Below are 13,731 nucleotides of genomic sequence, written 5' to 3' on the forward strand. Positions count from 1 at the left end.
AATTCATCCAGTCCCAACTTTTCTACTTGTTTTTCTCCCAGTGTGGGAGAGATACACGGGTGCTGGTTGTAAGGTGCACCAGTAGCCCTGAGGTGTGTCTGCCTTGCCTGGAGAAACCTGGGAATCCTTTCCTACCTCCTCTGTATGAGAACCACTGTAACCCCTGATGCATGAACAGAATCCTCTTCCTTTTTCCTGTCCTCTGCCCCAGGTTTCGCCTTTGCTTGGGGAATCTCCCAGTTCAGTTTCTCACATGTTGGTCTAGTTGTCCGACAAGTGAGCTCTTTATGACCAGTGAAACATCCTACCTGGAGACCTGGTGGAGTGTTGAGGACAGGAGGGAATGGGCTGACACTCCAGGGAATTGCTTTTCCCCACTCAGCCCCTCTCTCTCCTCAAGGCATCACTCCCTTCCCAGCTGAGCAGTGCTGGGTCCATAGGGACAACAGATGGGATCCAAGTGTGTGCTGCATCAAACAAGGGATGACTTGAGGTGCCACCAGGACTGGCTGTCCTTGTGCAGGGAAACCCAGGTGCCCTGGGTATTGCACTGGCAGGGACATCACCGGGGAGCCAAATCCCAGGAGAGCAGGGCTGGGATCTGCCAGGATAATTAGAACAGAACGAGGATTAGACAGAGCAGGCTGCCAGGGGGATGGAATTGTCAAGGGAAAAACATGTTTGATAGGGAGGGATCTTCCCCACAAACTAACAGGTGAGAGGTGAAAACAAACTATTTATTGATAACCTGGGAAAGGTGAAAACAAAGCAAACCCTTTGCTGATGACTGGGAGAGAATCTGTCGTGCTCAGTCAGTCCCCCTGGGGTCCCTTGGTGGGTTTACCTTGGTCTCATGGGCATTTGATCCTTCCTGTGTGATGACTCCATATCTTCGTGTGCAGAGTTTTGGGGAATCTGCCACCGAGTTGCACGTGCAGATTTTGTTTGAATTGTTATTTTTACTTAATTTTACTAATTTCTTTTTGTTTGAAAATTAGTAGCTTTAAAATCACCCCAGTCCAGAGGTCAAGCCAGACAGGGGAGAACACACTTCTTACTGGATGTACTTCACCATTCCTTCCCTTTGCAAATTCAGCTATAGGCACTGACAGGATTTTTTCCCTGGAGTTGAAGCTGGATTGCAGCAGTGCCAAGGATGAAGGATAGGTTTGTACAGGGAAAGATTCTCCCTCACCCTTCTCTGGTAGAGGGGAACTAGAGGCATCTGCAGGCAAATTCCTTGTTTGCCTTGATCTCATCCTTCCTCCTGCAGTCTGGGTTCATTCGTGGTCTGCTTTGTATTGGCAAAACTTCTACTCTCTTGCTCCAGCAAAACCACTGGGTGGGTGAATCCAACCAATACTAAACATCCCAGAGCAGCTGTGGCTGCCCCATCCCTGGAAGTGTCCGAGGCCAGGCTGGACAGGGCTTGGAGCAACCTGGGGTAGTGGAAGGTGTCCCTGCCCATGGCAGGGGGCGGGACTGGATGAGCTTTAAGGTCCTTCCAACCCAAACCATCCTGTGGTTCTATGATCCTACAACTGATGCAGCTCATGTAGGGGCTGTGCAAGGAGTTGATGTGTTTCCCTAAATCAGGAAACCCTGCCAAAATGTCCAGGTTCTGTGGGGCCCCAGTTCTGTGCAAACACCTCACCCACATGCCCCAGAGCTGCAGCACCGGCAGGAGATCCCATCCAGCTGAGCCTCTGCTCAGTTCCACCTTGGCACAAACCCTTGGAGCCAACCTCACCCTCTGACAGCTTCCAAAAATTCCTTTTCCCACCCTCCCTTAACTTGGCAAAGCCTGTTAGGATGTGTAATTAGTCCTTAGGTTTCAATTAAGGCCTTCGCCATCAATCCGACATCGTTTCTCCTCTTGCCCCTCCCCTTGTGTTGCAGTCTGGATGGTTTTTTCCCAGCAGCACTTCCAACTCCCCACGAGGTAAATAGATGCTGCCACAGCTCAGTTTCTCTGGAAGATCAGGCCCTGGAGAGGCCCAGAATCTGGGTCTCGGGTACAGCAAACCAGACGCCAGATGGGCTGGTGAGAAGCTGACGTGGCAGGAGCAGGCAGAGGGGTTTTGTCTTCATTCCCTTCCTTCCTTCCTTGTCTTCCCCAGGGCTGCACTGACAGACCAGCCCATCCCTCACACAGGTGGGGTCTGGCTGAGCTCCCGAGTCTCCCTGGGGAGGGACAGGTGCCCTTTTCCCAGTGGATCTGCTGTGACAGCAGGTGGGATGGTTCCCTGAGCCCCAGCCCCTCCTCGTGCTTCAGGTTCTGCTGTAGGAACATAAAAATTCCATTGCTGCCTAAAAAAATGATCTAAACCTCAAGTGTCCACGTGCATCTGCCAGCCTGGACATAAAACAGCAGGTCTGGACAATTTCCATGGATTTATGTGCCCTGTTGATAGACATTTTAATGTGCCTCAGGTAGATCTGCAGGAACCAGGGCTCATAAGACAGGGCAATACACTGAATTACCTCTCTCTCTGGGCTACTTCTCAAGAATATTTCTGGCCTTGGGCAAATGTGAAAAGCCGAGGACTAAGACAAATTGCTCAGCTCCACAGGATTAAGAAAGGAATCATTATTTTTTAACCACGTGGTTTGGGAGCCAATTAATATTAGCCTTTGACTGTCTTTCCTAACTGAGCTCAACTGGAACAGAGAGATTAAAAATCCACATTGGATTTGTGCTGGTCCAGGGGCAAGAGCAGCAGTAACCAGTGGGAAAAACTAGTCAGGGAATCACTAGTACTTTTATTGGATTGATAATGAGGTGGTTTTGTGCTGGTTTATATGTCTCTAAATATCCTACTGCCTTTGCAGGGATCTGTTTAACCAGCTCCTGACGGGACCTTTGTGTCATGTGCACTCAAATGCCCAAAAAAAAACCCTCCTCAAGAGTCTTTGCGAGGAGTAAAACCAGAATTACAAACCCCAGGGTGAGTTCCCAGCGCTGCAATCACGACGTGTCGTTATTTGGCTCATTTTGGGTGTGCAGGGACCATTCAAGAGGGAAAAAATGATGACTAAAGGACCCAAAAGGGAAAACCAAAACAGCAACAAAAAAGGAAGACGTGGGAAGATGACGGACAGTTACTGTGGAAATTTAAATTTCAAAGTTCTCCTTTCCCCTGTCCACCCATAGCCCTCTGCCAGGAAAGGGAAAGGAAGGAAAAGAGGAGGAAAAGCTGCGACAGGAGGGAATCAGACCATGTAAGGAAAAGAACTGAATTTAACTGGCACATGCTCTAATCCTTAGTTTATTTCTGGTTAAAAATATAGCAATCCAGTGCAGTGTAATAAGAAATCTGCTGAAAAGGTAGCAGAGAAACAGCTAAAACAGAAGCAAAGCAAAGCTGAGTCCACAAATCCGGGCTGTATCCAACAACTCTGGATGTGAATGTCCAGGAGGGATTTCCCCCTCCTTTCCCACCCCCCCAAAATATCCACGTGAGGGTTTCCTCCCACCCTCGGGTGCTGCCACACTCGCACAGAGCTGCAGTGGGGAGAACTGAGGGTGGAATTTGGTCCCTGGACGTACCAAATCCCAGAGGAGCCACTGGAATTGTGCCAGGTGGTGGTGGAGCACCGGCAAAGCCGATCTCCACCCGTGGGGAGGGAACAGTCCCTTGGGAAAGCGAGGGGCCATCGGCCACTTCCGAGGAATGGAGCTGAGACCACGCTGTGACTGGGACCATGACAGCTCAGAACAGGGATACGGCATCTTTAATGAGTATGCAGATTATCCGTGGGGAAGGGGAGGGGACAAAATCAAGGCAGGCATAGTACAAAGATGGTAGAAACAAATTAAGTGACATAGAAAAAAAAAAAAAAGAAAGAAAAGAATACATCCTTAGAGGCTGCCATTGCCAATGATGGTTGGTTGGATTTTCTTTTTTTTTTTTCTTTTTTTTTCCTTTTTTTTTTTTTTTTTTTTTTTTTTTTTTTTTTTTTTTTTTACAGGGACATGTTGGAAGCTGGAATATACATCCTGCATTACAAAGTGCAAAATACTACATGCTCAGAGCCCAAGCATGATGTCTGAAACAGTCCACAGCAAGATGTAAGAGACAAACCCACCACCCTCTCCCTCCTCTCTGGGACATGCTCCAGGTGCTCCTCCCCAGATGCCTTGGAAAAACAGGTTTATTTTTGCTTGGTTTTGTTTTATTGTTATCCCAAGTGGGTCGGAATTGAGCCCTCTCTCCCCTGGCCCTCCCCACCAATCTGCTCCCCGGCATCTCCGTGCACACGCTTCGGGATGGGATGGGATGGGGTGGGATGGGATGCTCCTCACCAGCACGGCACAATGACCAGCAATTCGTGTTGCTGATGGTGCCTCCAAGTTTTTTTGGTGTTTTTTTGGGGAATCCAGGGACACATTTTTACCCAGGAGAAATTGGCTGTGAATTAAAAGTAGCACTGGGTAGTTTTCCAGCCTTGCCATGTCGGGGAGCAGCCTGGGGAGGAGGAGTGAAGGCAGGAGGGTGGTGGGGCTGCTGCTCACACCTTGTGTTCCCTATTCCCCCCCCTGCCCCAAGGAATTTTGGGAAAGGCCAATTGCTGCTTTGTTTTAAAACAAATACCAAAATGGGGCCCCTTCTCCCATCTTTTCCATCCAAACAGGGTTCATGCCTTCCCTGTGCTCCTTCTCTCCTCCTTCTTACAGCAACATTCCTCCATTTCCAAGGGAAGAAAAGCCTGATTTTGCTTTTCTCTCCCATTTGTCATTAAAGCTGTTGTGGATTTCCCTGGGAAACTCAGCCTGGAGCATCCCAGCACCCATACATACACCAAACAAACTCTCCCCATGGTCCCCCCATCTCATTTCCAGTTTGGGGTTCATTACTGTTGTTATGACCATATTTTTTTTTCTTTTGTGGGGGGGAGAGGGGGGATGGTGAGGGGAAGGGAAACGAGGTTTTCTTTTGTTGGGATTCCTTCTCATCCTTCCCAGTGTTGGGGGGGCAGAGTGTTGATAGCATTTTGCCATGCCACACAGCATAGTGTTATACAAGCAAAGAATTTTGGCTAAAATCCAAAAAACATTACCCAGGAAAAAAGGCAAACTGTGAGTGAGACTCGATCGTTTGTTGTTCTTCTGTGAAAAGACTTGGAAATTGTCGGAGGACAGTTCGAGTTACGATTTTTCCCTTTGTTTTGTTGTTGTTTGTAGTTTGGTTCTGGTTTGTTTTTGTGGGGTTTTTTTTCTTTGTTTTTTTTTTTTTTTTGTTGTTGTTTTGTTTTGTTTTCCCATTCATACATGTAACTGTTATTTTTGCAAACAAGACAGTCTTGAATCAGATGAAAAAGTTAATAAACAAAATGGCGACTCCAATATTTAGTAAGATCACCATGACTACCAGGATGGGAGCTGAACCCTGGAAGAGAAAGAGAAGGAGAGGAGTTAGAATGGTTGGAATTCTGCCCAAGGCTGCCTTGTAGCAGGGTCAGGAGCCTTAAGGGGTCCAGGCAGGTCTGTGGATGGGCAAACCCTGATTTACACCCCAGCAAGGGATCCCAAAGTGCCCAGAAACCCTTGGTGAATTTTTTTAGGCTTCTAAGCAAACACCTGGATGCACCCATTGACCAAGCCATGGACTTCCCCATGTCATTCTCACAGGAAATCTGGCCTTAAAAAAATTAAAATTGGTTGTTTACCAGGTGGTCAATGAAAAGGAAGAAAAAAACCCCATTTATTGGATCATAGAGGTGTTTGGGGATGGTTTGGTGGAGTCTCCACAGGACATTTCCCAATAAACACAATTGTTTCTCCAGGCATTCTGGTAATGGCAAACATCAGGCCAGGACAGAGTGATCTGTGTTCAGGCAACACTTTGGGAAAGCTCTAATAACATTTCCTGAGGTTTATAAGAACTGAATAAAGTATCTGGGAACTACCTAGAAGTGTTCAAGGCCAGGTTGGACGGGACTTGGAGCAACCTGGGATAGTGGAAGGTGATCCTGCCCGTGGAAGGGGGCGGGACTGGATGAGCTTTAAAGTCCCTCCCAACCCAACCCATTCCAGGATTGTGTGATTCTGCCTGGAAACCATTGCAGGAACTCTGGCCCATGGAGCACCCACCACAGCCTGGGCTGAACATCCCCCCAGGAGCATCCATTGCTTTCCACTGACAGCCCGGACAACTGCGTGGGACCTGATGAGGATGTGGTCTTGGAATCCCAGGAATGACAGGAAGAGACCCCTCAGCATGGGGACTGCAGACAACCCTCCAGCACATCTTTGTGCAGAACGTTGGTCAGAAAAACCTCCATGTCATCACCTTATCCCTGCCACCCCATCCCTGCCACCCCATCCCTGCCTCCTCATCCCCGCCACCAAACATTCCCTGTCCCAGAGTGTTAACGTGGCTCACACCAGGGTGAGCAATCCTGTGTGCAGGTAGGTGGTAGCTATTTCTTGGAGTAGCTGGGATCCTCAGCTATTCCTGCTGCAGCTGAGCCATGCCAGCTTTAACAGCCTGGAATGCTCTAAATCCTTTCTCCAGGCTCCCGTCCTCCTCCTAACGCTCCTGTGGCTGCTGGGATGGCTCGGGGCAGGGGTGGGCACCCTTTGGGAGTTTTCCTTGTGCCACTCTGCAGAGCTGCTGGAAAATAAAAGGCAAAATCACCCTCCTTGCTGGCCAGAGCTCGTTTCATTCCGAGCAGGCTGATTCAGTTCGCAGTTGGGAGTGGGTGGGAGCGAGGATGCTGGAGCTCGCTGGAAAGGCTTATTTGTAGCTTAGCAACAGGGTCAAAGGCAGCCAACCAACGGAGGGATTGTGGAGAGCCTCTCCTGGCAGCCAGGTATCCACGCCCAGCTGCTTCCAAAGGCAGAAACCACCCCCTTGTTGCCAGTCCTCCCCCTTCCCCAGCCCGGCCGCTGCCAAGCCCCGCGCCGGCGTTATTGGCATGGGGGGGATTAGCTGCATTTCACAAGATTATTGGGTTTTACCATTTCTGAGCCCGTGGTAATATAATAACAGATTGCAGGCGATTAGCGCTGTCATTGTTGCTGTTGGCAGGGCACGGGGACACAGGGAATGCTCTCGGATCCCTCGGCCCCTCAGCCAGGGAGGGCTCGGCCGTGCTTCCATCGGCCCTGGGCCACTCAGTGGTTGAGTTCCCTGCCAAAAAAGCAGCAAATATTTGTGCCCCTGCTCTGCTCACACCACTAGACCCTTCCAATTTCCTGGAGTTCCTCATAAACACTTTGGGATGGACCTGTTGGGCTGATGGAGATCACAACCCTTCGGGACTGGTGTTCACTGATGGGATGTGTCCAGGGATACACTTCTTTGGTCACTTCTCCCCAGTGTCAAGCAGCAGGACAAGAGGAAACAGTCTCAGGTTGCACCAGGGGAGGTTTGGATTGGATATTAGGGAAAAATTCCTCACTGAAAGGATTGTCCACCCAGGGCAGTGATGGAGTCCCCATCCCCAGAGGGATTTAAAAGCCCTGTGGATGTGGCATTTGGGGACATGGGTCAGTGGTGGCCTTGGCAGTGCTGGGGGATGGTTGGATCTTGATCTTAGAGCATTTTCCAACCTAAATGATTTCTACAGTTCTATGATTTACAGACCAGTCCATCAAAACCGTAGCCCTCATGTGGAAAAACGGGGGGAGTTAACACCCACTTCCATCGGCAGCACCTGCCTTCCCCTGCACGGATGTTTTGCTCGGCTCCCTGGCTCAGTCTGTGCCTGTTTGCATCCTGCATCCCCTTTTGCAGTGCAGAGGCAGGAGAAAATCCTTCCTTTGCCACTGCATGGGTGGGATCTTCTACATTTGCCAGCAAAAGCATCCCAGGAATAGAATGACCAGGGAGGGGAGGGGTCTCTGTGAACCGAACAGCTCTGACTGTCTGACAACTCACAAATTCTGCTTCCTTTTCACAGTTCCTTCTTTTTAACACCCTCTTCCCTGTGCCAGCTCCACAGAGGGCTCTCCAGGCAGCAATGGCAGGTAGGGCTGCTCCCCCGGTGTGGGGCTGGAGCCCTGCCCATGGCAGCTGGTGGATAAGCAGCTTTGAGACTCCAAAGCTTCTGTTTTAGCTCCAATTACGAATCCTGCTGCACCTCTAAACCCTTATGTCTGGCTTATTTCTATCTTGTCAGGTCTTTGTGCCTTCACCTCTGCTCAGAGGAAACACTTGCCCTTGTCTCCTTTGATGGCCTGGGATATGTGTCATCCAAGAAGTGATTCCCGCTCGGTGCCCGGGCAGGAGATGAATCAGTTCTGGAGCTCTGCTTTGGAAGAGATGTTTTGCTGAGCCCAGCCTGGCCATAGGTCACTGAACTCCCTTTTGCTGCAGTTCCAGTCATTGTTTTAGAACCAGTGGCTTTTACAACTGTTCCCACCACATCCCAACCCTCTAACAGGAGCCACTGCCTTTGGAAAGAAGAGACAGAGCCCTCCATTTGAAACTTTGTGTTGTCTGGTGGGGCTTCATCTCATCTTTGGCCTCCTATAGAATCATGGAACGGTTTGGGTTGGAAGGGACCTTAAAGATCATCTCATTCCAAGCCCCTGCCACAGGCAGGGATCTCCTGGAGCCCAAAGAAAACCCTGAGGCCAGTTGGGCCTATTTCCTGAGCTGGGCCTTGTGTGTCAAAGACAGCAAGAATCTCCAACACTCTCTTTAGCCCTGCAGTAGGAAATTGTGAAATCAGGCTGTCAGGAGCTGGGAGATTTGGTTAAACCACCCTTCCTGCCAGCCAGGAGCCAGGCTCGGCTCTGGAATGCTGTCCTGCCTCCCAGCTCCACACCCGCCCTTCCAGAACCCGCTTCCCTGGGAGGCAGACGCCAGTTGGCAGCGTCCTCTCACCCAATTTTAGCTGCCTAAACGTTAGACATCCAGCCTGCACTCCCCATCCAGGCTGTCTGGAGCCCAAGTGACGTGGGATGAATCCCACCCAGCATGGCTACTAGCCTGGCTCCGGGAAAGGAAACATTCCAGCGAGCTCTGGTGTGCCCGAGCATCCTCCGGCGAAAATTTCACCAGCAAATCCAGGCTGGGACTTTTTACTTTTATTTTGTATAATAAGGTCCCTGGAGTGCTTCACAGGAGAAGGAAAACATCTGCCAAGGGTGGGCAATGCACATTAGCTGGGCCAAAGGGTCCTTCTCTATCAACAGGGAGAGACTCTGAGGAATTTTTGGATTTCCTTCCAAGCTTAAAGAACAGAAACTTAGACATAAACTCATGGATACACTAAAATATGAATAAACTCTTGCTATGGCACAGGAGTATTAACAGTAATTGTAGCTGTAGAGTAATTTCTGCCCCTCTGTCTTGTTTGTTTTTATCCTGTAACTGTTGTGTAGCAACTCCAGAGTCTTACTGGGAATACGAGGGACAGCTGGTTTACAAATGCAATTGTAGCATAATTAATTTAAGCATTAACAATCCATTATTATCTGTTATCACAGGGTACAAGCTCTGCCTCTCTGCCATGGAAACCATAGTGCAGGTTACCTAGGAATCCCTCTGGGATCTATTAAAGTGTAATTACTAAGGACTTGGATCAGCAAAAAAAAAACCTATATATGCACCGTTTTCCAGCCTCAGCACTGCGGAAAGTGCTGCAAACTTAGCAGCTCCATGACATTTGTGCTGAATTGTCACATAATTGCCAGGAACAGGCTCTGTGAAATGGGTGAGGAGCATTTAGCAAAAGAAACATCAGGGATTCACTTTGCTTTCTCCAGTGGATTGCAAGCATCTCCCGTGGCTCCAGGAAGGGGCCCAGGAGATGCTAAACGTGCCTGTGTGAGTGAAACTGAGTTGGATGGGACGGAAAACCTGCTTCTGGGGGAAAATAAGGCTAAAAACATGAGGATTTATCCTGAGAGGGTGCCTGTTAGTGAACTGGTTTGTGCCCCTGGTTCAATCCTCAGCTTAGAGGTGCTGGGAGGAAACTCTGTCTACAGTTTGTTTATGTGTGTTTGGAGCTCTCCGTTTGTTTGCTCATCTATGTTTGGAGCTCTGTGTCTGTTTTTAAGATTTTTGGTTCTTGTGGGCTCCAAAGTCAGTATTTGACCCCAGATTTTTCCAAACTGAACAATGTGGAATTGGGCTCAAACCCCTAAATTGAATCCAGGATGACAAGAGCAGAGTCAATAAAGGTGCTCCTTCAGGAACATCAAAGGGCCCTGGAGATGAAAAGGGTTTGAAAAAGGACCCTGTCAAGCGAAACATCCCATTTCTCTGTGAACATTATTCACCTCCTGTTGTTACACGTCACACCTGCGATGTCTGAACACGAGAGAGATTAGAGCAGGAACAGTTTCTGGTTATTATTTGAGACAACCCCCAAAAGGTTTGCTCTGCACACGCTGCAGCCCCTGGGGCGACGCTCAGCCCTGCCTCATTCCAGAGGGGTGAGAGGGATGGCAAGAGGGCTCCTCTGCCTCCTTATTCCCATGTAATTGTGGATTCTATTTGTCTGGACACGCAGGTCCCACGGCCATTTGGGATTAGGGCTGAATCTGGTTGAGATAAGAGAAATAAGGGAACCCAGGGACACCTGTGTTAGGAGACCTGGGGATGGCTCCTGATGGGGAAAAAATAAATGGAAAAACCTGAAGCTGGAAGAGAAGACCTCAGGGATAAGCCATGGAGTTCAATCCCAGGGATGTTAACACCAAACAAGTCCCCAGGTGCCTTTCCCAGCAGACTGGTCCCAAGGCAGACAGCTGGGAGCGTCTCCGTGCACAACCCAAACAGTGGGTGGCTGTTTTGGGGCAGAGAAAACACCCAGTTCTTATTTTTAACTCATTTTACAATCTCTAGGGCTAAAACTGCCCAACTTCCCCGAAGAAAACACATCACCTCGAGGTCAATCCCTTCAAGAATAACCCCACAGCGCTGGAGAAGGGGAGCATCCCTCATGGCATCAGTGGGGAGGTGCCATTTCTGGCTCTCCATCCCCTCCTCCCCGTCCCGTGCCAGGCTGTGCCCTCAGCCCCCTGCCCTGATCCCTCCCTCGGCTCCCTCCGGCTGCGCGGAGCACTCGGCAGATCCCTGCTCCTGCTGCAGATTGGCTGCCTCCTCCTCACTTTCCCCAGCGACAGCGAAACCTGCTCGGAATATCCTGATGGCAAATAACGCCCCTCGCTCGCCGCGCCAGGGAGGGAGATGCTGCAGCCGCTGGAATCCCTCCCCGCCTCCCCCGCGGGGACCTGGCGGGGGACAGGGAGGTCTCTCTCGGAGATCCCTCGCCCAGGAGATGCCTCTAAACTGCCTTTGCTGCATTTTTTTCCCCGGATTTGTTTGCAGGAGGAGGCAGCGAACAGCTGAGAGCGCTGGGATTTTATCCGCCAGCCTGTGACGGTGGAAGGAAATGTCAGGGGTGGCTGGGGTGGGTTTTTTTTTTTGCTCCTGCCCTCCCATCGGTCTCGATGCGATGAGACAGTGGGATTTTAAAGGGCCAAGTCTCGAGCCTACTCACGTCTCCAGGGTGCCTTTAGTGAGACCACGACGTGTCCCTGGAAGTCTCCACCTAAACGGCCGTGATTGCTCCCGCTAAATGAGGACAGGCAGATGAATCAGGCTCCGTTCGTGCCTGTGCACCGGCCCTTCCCGCGGGCATGCTGAGCTCCTCTGTGCCCACAGCCCTTCCTGTCCCTCTCAGAAGCTGCAGATGTTCAGCACCTGCAGAAAAGGAGATCTGGTCTCTTTTTTTCCCCCCAGCCCTACAATGTGCTGTGTTTTGTGCTGATGGATAAAAGGGTTGCTGGTGTTTTAGAAAGCCACTTTCCTTTCTCAGTGGCTCAACAATTCCTTTTTTTTCCTTTCCCATTTTAGATCTCCTCAAAGGCTCCAGGAACCTCTGAAGCATCCAGGCACAGGCTTGAGCTTTGTGCCTCGTGGACCTTTAAGGATGGAAAGGATGGTGACGTTCCTATAAATCCCTTAATCCGACATCACCGACACCGGTCCCGGCACGTTGGTTCCTGTTTCCCTCTGCCCCAACGCTGACAATTGATGGGAGTTTGAGAGGGTCAGTGCACACAGAGACACAGAGAGATCAGTTGGCTTTAAATGTGATTTTAAAGCATTTGTGTGGCTTCAGCACTGGCTCGATGACCCCGAAACCCCCAAATCCCCTGAGAGTGAACGCCAAGCAGGGCTGAATTTCATCAGTGTTATTGAGTGGTGGCCTCAAGAAATGACCTTCCTAAGAGTATTTTTCAATTACTTATGTGCAGCTCCAACAAATGGGAGCTTCTTTAAAAGGACTGGTGAAAAATCACAGAGAAAAGTTCCCAGAGCTCATAGAGCAACCTGTAAGTCTGACTCCTCCCTGGAGTGTGCATCCCTACATGTGCAGGGAGGGAAAAGGCTGGATACAAGGGACCCCACAACCTCCAGCTGGTCCACAGAAATCAGGAGCAGTGGGGGTTTTTGGGTATGTTTTTAAAAGCCCTGCACTGCAAGCCTTCTCTGGTGAGCACTGCCAGAGGTGTGCCTTCTCTGGAAGCTGGAGCTGGCACTTCAACACAGAGCCAGCTCACTGGGCTCATTGATGGCTTGTGTAGAGCTGGTTTATGGCAGATTATTTTTAAAACAAGCTAAGCTGGGAGGGTGACCTCAGTTTGGCACAGGGATACTCCAGGTAGGGCAAAAATAGCCCTACTCAGCTCCGAGCATCCTTCCCGCTCATTGGCAGGCACCTTTCTGGAACAGCCCAGCTGCCTGGGAGATGAGAAATGCCCTTTGCAGGGAGCAGCTTCCCAGATGGCAGTGCTGTGGATCCCAGGGAGGCAGGCTGTCATGCAAGCTGAGGCATTGTGGGCACACACGCACACACACACACACACACACACACACGTGTGCACGGACATGCGTGTGCAGCCAGCCCTGTCCTGGAGCTGCCGCTCACCAGGGAGCATGAAGGGAAGGGGAATTTCAGTCTAGTGTGAGAAATGGAGATTTTGGGGAAACTGAGGAGCCTTCATTCTGTGTGGAGAGATCTGGAGCACGAGCGGGACGCAGTGGATTTTTGCAGGATTAAGTGTGTGAACGGTGAATGTTCTGCATTGCTGAGTGCACACCTGGAGGTGGATGTGGGGACTGTGGGGTAAATCCTTCCCCCTTAGTCTGACCCTCCTCTTCCTTGGGGACTCACCACACTCACTGAAATTTGAAATGCTCTGAGGGCCTTGATGGCAGGTGCAGGCAAGGTCGTGGGTTTAGGCAGGAGGTTGGAACACACATCCCTGTACCTCCCATTCCTCTCCTACACCTCCCCCTGCTCCTCTCCGACCACCCCCTCTCTGCCAGGCCCCTGGAACCAAACCCTGCTAGCACCGTGCAATTCCTGCTAGAACAAATTGTTGCTGGCATTGTAGGTTATTTAAATCCACATATTATCTCTTCCTCTGTATTACATTAGCTTCCTCCCAAACCTTCGCCATCTGTTCCACCCTCGGTTATGAATGTGAGAAAACCGAACATGCTGCTCCACAGCTACAGCACTTCACAAGTATGATGTGCATCCTAATGGCTTTTCCATGCGCTTTTCCACGCAGGCTGTGCCCCTTCCTTAGTGCCCAGGACTCCCTGGGGATAGCCAGTGGTGCTGTGTTAGTGGCTATTTGCCTCCAGTGTTGTGGAGGGAGGTTTATGTGCGAGGTGGAAGTCTCAGCAGCGTGTCTGACACAGGGTGGGTGGGGAGAGACCCCAGGACTGTTTGTGCCAGAGATGTCCTGAAGAT

General features: G+C 50.3%; 1 protein-coding gene across 1 annotated transcript in view; it reads right to left on the reverse strand.

Moving 5' to 3' along the window:
- Positions 1-3,240: 3,240 nt before the first annotated feature.
- JPH3 (junctophilin 3) overlaps positions 3,241-13,731 on the reverse strand; it is a 55,908-nt gene continuing 45,417 nt past the window's right edge. The window contains exon 5 of the mRNA XM_050311711.1: positions 3,241-5,390. Within this exon, the coding sequence (XP_050167668.1) occupies positions 5,310-5,390 (81 nt within the window). The 3' untranslated portion in view covers positions 3,241-5,309. The remainder of the gene's footprint in view (positions 5,391-13,731) is intronic.

Source organism: Myiozetetes cayanensis, unplaced genomic scaffold, assembly GCF_022539395.1.
Source record: "Myiozetetes cayanensis isolate MyiCay16 unplaced genomic scaffold, myiCay2020 scf16, whole genome shotgun sequence".
Lineage (NCBI taxonomy): Eukaryota > Metazoa > Chordata > Aves > Passeriformes > Tyrannidae > Myiozetetes > Myiozetetes cayanensis.